Genomic DNA, 8,629 nt, shown 5'->3' with positions numbered 1-8,629 from the left:
TCAACCCACCCTGGTGCTCTCCTGATGCAGAGAGCACAGCCAGCCTAGATCACACTCCCATCACCACCTGGAGCTCATCCAGCCTCCCACATCACATCTGCACATCAGAGAGCCAAAGCAAACAGCTCTGGTGCCGCAGTGAACAAGAATCCAGCTGCCAGTGCCGGGGACGCGGGTTCAGCCCCTGGTCCAGGAAGATTCGATACGCCAGTAGCAGCTAAACCCCTGGGCCACCACCCCTGAGCACACACTCTGGGACCCACCGCCGCCAACGACAGGGCCCGTGAGAGCACTCTAGATCCCTCTCACTGCAAAGAGGCTGCATGCACGCAACTAGAGGGCCGCCCTCGATCACAGCTGGAGAAAGCCCAGCTCTGCTTCGTGCAGAGCAACGAAGACCCAGCCCCACCAAACACTAATTAATCAATTAAAATTTTAAAAGAGATGAGGCATAAGGGAGGGAATGATTCTTCGCAGTTTGCTACTAACAGCTCTCTAGAACTACATATCTAACACTGTGGTCAGCTGTGTCCTCTTCAGATACTTCAAGGAGAGTATGCTTTTCTGGACATAGATGTGAAAAGCCACCAGCCATTGTCTTTTTGAAGTCAAGTTTTTTCTCCCTGAATCCGCTCCTTGTAATTAAATCTGTTTTCCTCAGATGTTGACAGAGACATAAAAGCCCATCAAGCTTCAGCTGTGTCATAGTGACGCCTACAGAGAAAAACAGCAAAATGCTGAAGGCAAAATCTCATGAACCTGGTGTCACAAACCAGACTTTGAATCTCAGAGCACCCACCAGAATGCTGAGAATCCTTAAGTACACTAAACACGGACAAACTTCCAATATATTCTAGAAGAGCTACACCCTGGGTGCAGTTAAAGGTTAACTCCTGGTGCTTGTCAAGTTCTTTGGTGCTTTATAGGAAACAAGAAAATAAATTTTATAATTCAAAATCGAATTTATTAGCAATGCATCCAGGCATATGAGCCCCACCACAGTGATTGCTGAATTATAGTATCTAAAACCACAATGGACTGAACACATTAGGTGAACACAGATGTAGCAATTCTTCGATCTAAATGAACCCCATAAAGATCACGTGGCCGCTTTGCACTTGGCTCGGTCTGCATGTTGTAACTCATCCAGGACACTTCTGATGTTCTCAACACAAACTTCTCCTCTGTGGTGTTTTTTTGATGCAAGATTCCATACGTTTTCAAATTCATCCTCAGAAAGCTTGACACCAATGTTACATAATATCTCTGAAATCTAGGGGGGGAAAACATTGAAGTCAGACCAAGATTTATGGGTATTTTAGTCTGTATTTTTTAAAAGATCTTGGTAATATCTAAGACTATGGACATTTATCCCTTAAAAAGTGTGTGGATGTGGATGTGTGGATATGTGTCTGTGTGTGTGCTTGTTGCATATAATAAGCACATACCAAAATTCCAGGCCTGTCAGTTCAGGAATCATTTTGTAAACATGAATGAATATGAGGGTGCTCAGCTGTACTAGCCAATAACAAAGCTCCTTTCAAGTCTAGTGTTTCTGATCACGTTAAAGGGAGGCAGCCAGGGACTTCTCGGGCATGCCAGTGGTCAAAACTCTGAGCTTCCAATGCAGGGGGTGTGGGTTCGATCCACAGATAAGTAAAAAATAAATTTAAAATTTTTAAATAAAGACAGCCAAATTCAAGGAGAAAGAGTAAAACAGTCAAAGATGGCTGCCTCACTAGATTTGACTTCCATGCCCGTAACCCCTTATGTGTTATCTAAACCCCTAGCATATTAGTTTCTCTTTTTAAAAAATAAGAACATTCATGAAACATCTCTAACTGGCCTGCTGTAAACTTTAACCATACTTGTGGGTATGCAAATGTCAGAGAGAGAGAGCAAGCTTGAGCAAGTGAGCAGACTGAAACCTGAGCATGTTGGAATTCCCTGGCAGTCCAGTGCTTAGGACTCAGGCCTGGGTTCCATCCCTGGTCTGGGGACTGAGATCCCACAAGGCATGGAGCATGGCCAAAAAAAGAAAAACCTGAGTATACTGAAAACCGGGAAACTTTATTAGTCATCTCTCTGCAGTGACAGACAGTAAAAGGGAGAAGGGAAGGGGAGGGACAGGGTTTATATGGTCCACGGGAAACACAGAAGGGAGAGAGAAGAGCAAGCGGTGGGAAGAAGTATTAGAGTGAGTGAGAGGAGAAAAGATCTGGGGGATGAAACTAAAAGAGGAAAAGCATTCACTACAGAAGGGAGAGAGAAGAGCAAGCGGTGGGAAGAAGTATTAGAGTGAGTGAGAGGAGAAAAGATCTGGGGGATGAAACTAAAAGAGGAAAAGCGTTTACTAGAAAACACACAGGAGGGAAGCAAAGAAGGAGATGGAAAGAAAGGTCAGACGGTGAACAGGAAAGCCAAGGAAATGGCCCCGCTGCTGAACACACCTCCTGAATGGAACCCTAACAACTAAAAGGTCCCATGGACGTGATGTATCTTGTGGGAAATTAGCAGTAAAATCAACCATACTCGAGATTCAGAAGAGCAGGGCTGCCAGCAGGGGCAGCTACAGCAGAGGTGACTCAAGGCCGGCACAGCTTCTGTTCCCACCCAGCGGCGGGGAAGGGACGTCCCTGCAGAGTGCGCCTAGGAGGGGTCTTGGGCATCCCAGACCTCCTCCGCGGCTTCCTGCCCTGCTCCTTGGGAGGCATTTCTACTCCATCTTGTGTATTGATGAGCCAACAGAAACCCATCTATTCTAAGGGCTTCCCAGGTGGCGCTAGTGGTAAAGAATCTGCCTGCCAATGCAGGAGATGCAGGAGACTCAGGTTCCATCCCCAGGTCGGGAAGATCCCCGGAGAAGGAAATGGCAACCGGCTCCAGTATTCTTGCCTGGAGAATCCCATGGACACAGGAGTCTGGCAGGCTACAGTCCATGGGGTCACAAAGAGTCGGACACAACTGAGCTGAGCGACTGAGCATACACATCTATTCTCAGGGTGATGCTGTTCTCCAACCAGGCCTCAAGGTCCTTTTTTTTTTTTAATAAACTTTTCTTAGAGCAGTTTTAGGTTTCTAGAAAAACTGCAGAAATTACAGAGAGCTCCCATATGCCCCATCACTTGCACCCCCATTTCCCTTATTACTAATTCTTTTTTTTTAAACTTTACAATATTGTATTGGTTTTGCCAAATATCAAAATGAATCCGCCACAGGTATACATGTGTTCCCCATCCTGAACCCTCCTCCCTCCTCCCTCCCCATACCATTCCTCTGGGTCGTCCCAGTGCACCAGGCCCAAGCATCCAGTATCGTGCATCAAACCTGGACTGGCGACTCGTTTCATACATGATATTATACATGTTTCAATGTCATTCTCCCAAATCTTCCCACCCTCTCCCTCTCCCATAGAGTCCATAAGACTGTTCTATACATCAGTGTCTCTTTTGCTGTCTCGTATACACGGTTATTGTTACCATCTTTCTAAATTCCATATATATGCGTTAGTATACTGTACTGGTGTTTTTCTTTCTGGCTTACTTCACTCTGTATAATAGGCTCCGGTTTCATCCACCTCATTAGAACTGATTCAAATGTATTCTTTTTAATGGCTGAGTAATACTCCATTGTGTATACATACTAATTCTTTTTAAAAGCTTGTTTATTTGCAGCCGTGCTGGGTCTTCGTTGCTGTGCAAGGGCTTTCTCTGCTTGCGGTGTGCTGGCTTCTCAGTGAGGGGATCTCTCTTGTGATGGAGCTTGGGCTGCAGGGCACGTGGGGTTCGGTAGCTGTGACACGTGAGTCCGGTAGGTGCAGCCCCAGGCTCCAGAGCACAGGCTCAGTAACTGTGGCTTTCAGGCTCGGGAGCTCAGTAGTCCTGGCTCTCAGGCTTAGCTGTTCACTGCATGTGGGATCTTCCTGAACTAGGAATTGAACCCGTGTCCCCTGCGTTGGCAGGATTCTGAACCACTGGAACACCAGGGAAGCCCCTATTAATATCTTTTTCTTTCTTTTTTTGGCTATGCCACATGGCATGTGGGATTTTATTTCCCAGACAGAGATCAAACCCCTGGTGCATTCAAAGTACAGAGTCTTTATCCCAGGCCCACAAGAAACACCGCATTAAGTGCAGTGTATTTGTTACAAGTGATGAGCCAGTACTGATACAGTGTATTTAACTGAAGCCCACAGTTCACGCTAAGGCGTTCACTCTCTGTTGCGTAACCTATGGATATTGACAGATGTATAATGACGTCTATCCACCATTAGGTGGCGGTAGAGTGAAGAACTCGCCAGCCAATGCAGGAGACAAAAGAGGCGAGAGTTCGATCCCTGGATCCTGAAGATCCCCTGCAGAAGGGAATGGCAATCCACTCCACTATCTTGCTTGGAGAATCCCGTGGACAGAGGAGTCCAGCGAACAACAGTGCATAGGGTCGCAGAGTCGGACACGGCTGAAGCGATTTAGCACACACCATTATGGTATCTCTTTACGACCCCATGGACTGTAGCCCAGCAGGCTCCTCCGTCCATAGAATTCTCCAGGCAAGAAAGAGTACTGGAGTGGGTTGCCATTTCCTTCTCCAGGGGATCTTCCTGACCCAGGGACCAAATCCGGGTCTCCTGCATTACAGGCGGATTCTTTACCATCTGAGCTACTAGGGGAGCTCCATTATGGTATCATACTGCCTTAAAGATCCTCTGTGCTACAGACATTTATCCCCCATCTTCCCTCCAAGCCTCTGGCACACTGGTCTTCTTACTTCTCCATGGCTTTGCCTTTTCTAGAATATCATTTGGTTGGAATACTATTTGTGCAAGCCTCTGGGTTCTTACTTTCTACCTAGAATCATGAGATAAACTTACTGGTTAAAAGAATTTTTTTTTTTTAGTTAAAAGAATTTTAAGCATCAGGAAACAAGCAGGAGATTCTCATTTGTTTTGTCAGCCCTGACAGCCTATTTCATAGGCCCTTTAGAGTGACTGAGGGAAGAGAAAATATAGTCTGTGCGTGTCTCCTCTCCACCGTCTCTGTGCTGGATCGAGGGTCCCTTCTTTGGGACCACCCAGTAAGCATCATCCTGTCTTTCTGCCCAACCCCTTTCAGTGGGGATGAATCGCTGCAATGAATATTACTAAGTCTGCGAGTTTGTAAGTGAGGGACCCTTCATCTGAAGTCCTGGAAAGCATCGTAGGTCTGTTCACATCATTCCCAGCTCTGGATCTGAGAGTTCAAAGAAGGCGTTGCTCCCTAGATCACAACTCGCCTTCCACAATGGCAGATCCAGACGGGCTGCTCTGACCCAGACCTGCTATTACTTCTCAGCCCTCAGAACCCCAGTGCCTATTCTGGCCTAGCTGGTTGCACCTGCTTGAAACCCAACGTAGGAAGAAAATCACCTGGGGTGTGACGACCACGTTTTCCAAGTGAAAAAAATGAGACACATGTTGGGCGGACACACGAGAACAGGGCAGAACATTTTAAATCAGGGCTTGTTGCGATCACCTGAGATAACAGCTCACCGAGAAGGCAGAGGGGCCCTCCTCACACGTACTCTGTGGTTTTTGGAGACCCACGACCACAGGGAGACTCACACAAGGAAGGGACTGAGCATCTTTGCTTTTTAAAAAAAATTATCTTTGGCTGTGCCGGGTCTTCGCTGCTGCATGTGGGCTTTCGCCAGGTGCAGTGGGCAGGTCTCCTCTCCAGTCGCGGTGCGGGGGCTGTTCTCGTCATGGAGTGTGGGCTGCAGAGCGCGGGCCAGCAGCTGCGGTGTGCGGGCTTAGATGCCTCCTGGCATGTGGAATCTCCCCACCAGTGATGGAACCCACGTCCCCTGCATTGGCAGGCGGATTCTTAACCACTGGACCACCAGGGAACTCCTGGGCCTCTTTGCTTTTACTCAACAAAGAAGAATGTTGAATGTTAGGAAAACATTTTTCTTTTTAGACATAGGTCATGGTAAATATGTAACATGAGTGAAATGCCTCTTATCAGAGTAAGTTCTACTTGAAGAATTGTACCAAATATCACAACCAAATCGCACATGATCCTCAGGAATCCTAATCTGAGGGGCTCCTGATGACTTTTATAATACAAAAGCTCAAACAAATAAACCTTTCCATCTTTGTGTGCCAATGTAAAGTTGGCCTTTCTTTCAACCCTTTTGAAATCCCATGCGGTACCTCTTGTTTGGATCTGGTCTTGAAGAAGTCCCTTTCAAAGACCCCTTTCTGGGCAAAGATGGTAGGATGCAGCAGTGAGTAGGCATTTCCCTCCTCACCGTAACTGGTCCTGTCGCTGACTCGGCGAATTAGGGGGGCAGGAATATCCGACCGAATGGTTGGAACGCCATATGTGGGGTAACCTAGGACATCAATCGAGGGGAAAAACAGACATTCTAAATATAGCAGCTGCCACTGAGCACTGGAAATGTGGCCAGTCCAAACTGAGATGTGCTGTGAGTGTAAAACACACAATTTCAAAGATTTAGGCAGTACCCAAAGAAAGAATGTGGAACATTTAATTAGCCATCTTATACTGATTCCTTGTTGAGATGGCAATGCTTTGGAGATACACACTGTGTACTATATGTACATACAATAGTACAATATGTACTATTTAAAAGAACACTTTTGGCTGCTCCATGCGGCTCTCAGGATCTTAGTTCCCTAACCAGGTATTGAATCTGGGCCACAGCTGAGACAGCACTGAGTCCTAGCCACTGGGCTGCCAGGGAATTCCCAATATACTATTAAAGTTAATTGCACTTGTTTCTTTTTCTTAATGTGGCTACTAAAAAATTTTAAATACATGACGATGATTGTATTTCTGTTGGACAGGACTATTCCACAGAGAACAGTGAGATCTCATCACAACAGAATATAAAGTGTGTCTATGAAATCCAGTAAAGAAAAACGTGTAAATCCTTAATCATGGCCTTACTCCAAAAAAGGGATCTTAACCGACATAAAAGAGCCTTTCTAAATAACCAGCATTCATCATGATTGGTACTGAGATTCCGGGGTCTATGAGTTGAATTGTATCCTCCCCAGACTCTAATGTTAAAGTCCTAACCCTAGTACCTCAAGAGGTGACCTTATTTGGAAATAGGGTCACTGCGAGAATAATTACAATGTGGTCATACTGGAGAAGGACGGACCCTTGGTCCAATATGCCTGGAGTTCTTATAAAAAGGGGACGCGGGGGCAGAGACACTCACACGGGAGAAAACCACATGAAGGGGAAGGCAGAGATTGGGGTGACGCAGCAGAAAGCGAGCAGCACCAAAGACTGCCAACACACACCCAGAAGCCAGGACGGGCCTGGAGAAAAGGCCCCTCACAGCCTCAGAAGGAAGCCAGCCTGACAACACCCTGATCTCACACATCTGGCCATCGTGGAATCACAAATTTCTGTTTTTCTTTTTTTTTAATTTAAATTGATTTTTATTGCAATACAGTGGCTTTACAACACTGTGTCAGTTTCTACTGCAACAGCAAAGCGGATCTGAGTGGTGACCTAAACAGGAAGGAAATCCAAAAAAGAGACGATCAATTTCTGCTGTTTAACCATTCAGTTTGTGGTATTTGTTGCGACAGCCCTAGCAGATTAACAGATGGAGAATGAAAACGAAGGAACTGTTCTCTAACAGCTCCTCAAATTCTGAGGGGAAATCTGTTTTTAGCTAAGAATCACTTGATTTAAGTCTCCCACCACTTGGGACTCCCCTGGTGGTCCAGTGGTTAAGACTCCAGGCTCTCAATGTGGGGGCATCAGTGTGACCCCTGGTCAGGAAAATAAAACCCCACGTGCTTCATGGTGCAGCCAAAAAAAGTCTCCTACCACTTGCTGAATTCTGAATTCTGACAGTATCTAACATTCGGGGTTCTGAGCTATCATGGTTTCAATTTCATTATTACAGAGACAATCATTTCACTTGGGGCACCATGAACATTAGCTCAATTCAGCCTCTATCTAGTAAGCCCCTCTGAGGGCTTAAAACACAGAGTTGAATGAAAGGTCCTAGGCTTTGAGAAAGTAAGTGCCTAATGGAGGCTGGGGACAGCCAAGGACAGATCCTTCTGCGTTTGCTGCTCCTTTTAAAACTCAGCATATAAGGTAACAAACTTACAAGTGGAAGGAACAGCGCCTACGACCGCACTGATCTCGGAAGAAGTCGTCTTGTAGTGATTAGAAACTTTATCGTTTGGCCTCAGAAGTGTCCGAAGAGTCTTTTCTGAGCTCCCTGGTTCTTTTAAGACAATATCTTCAGGCTTTAACAGGAGAGCTGGTTCAGATTCTTCTACATTAGCCTCAGCAGGGTTTGCACAATCCGCTTTTCTACCTTCAAACAAAGGAAAACGGGGGAAAAGTACAGGACAAAGTTACAACCCAGGGCTCGCCCTGTAGCAAGGTGAGTTTTCGCAGTTAGTCTCTTCTTGCTGGTGAAAAGGGAGGCTGAGCTGGTGCAGACACTTCACTGACACCAGGACTCGCTCTGGAAGCACAAGTTCATACACCAGGAGATGTGAACAACGTCTAATATTTCTATTCACCACCCTGCTCATTTCACTCTAGAATAAAGTTTTAAGTCTGAAACACCAAAAGAAAACAGAAAACAT

The 8,629-nt window shown here is 46.0% G+C and overlaps 1 protein-coding gene across 5 annotated transcripts in view; it reads right to left on the bottom strand.

The window, feature by feature from the left end:
• Positions 1 to 265: 265 nt before the first annotated feature.
• The window catches only part of EFHB (EF-hand domain family member B), a 67,525-nt gene continuing 59,161 nt past the window's right edge, over positions 266 to 8,629 (bottom strand). For 2 of the 5 annotated variants that reach the window (XM_005906656.2, XM_070376982.1), the window contains 3 exons: positions 8,140 to 8,352; positions 6,191 to 6,372; positions 266 to 1,273 (listed from right to left, as the gene is read on the bottom strand). In XM_005906656.2, the coding sequence (XP_005906718.2) occupies positions 1,100 to 1,273; positions 6,191 to 6,372; positions 8,140 to 8,352 (569 nt within the window). In that variant the 3' untranslated portion in view covers positions 266 to 1,099. Of the gene's footprint in view, positions 1,274 to 6,190; positions 6,373 to 7,417; positions 7,527 to 8,139; positions 8,353 to 8,629 lie in introns of those variants that run through there. The other 3 variants (XM_070376972.1, XM_070376978.1, XM_070376991.1) reach the window with 3 other exon arrangements.

Source organism: Bos mutus, chromosome 1, assembly GCF_027580195.1.
Source record: "Bos mutus isolate GX-2022 chromosome 1, NWIPB_WYAK_1.1, whole genome shotgun sequence".
Taxonomy (NCBI): Eukaryota; Metazoa; Chordata; class Mammalia; order Artiodactyla; family Bovidae; genus Bos; species Bos mutus.
The sequence above is the reverse complement of the archived record's forward strand: the minus strand, read 5'-3'. Positions and strand labels throughout refer to the sequence as shown.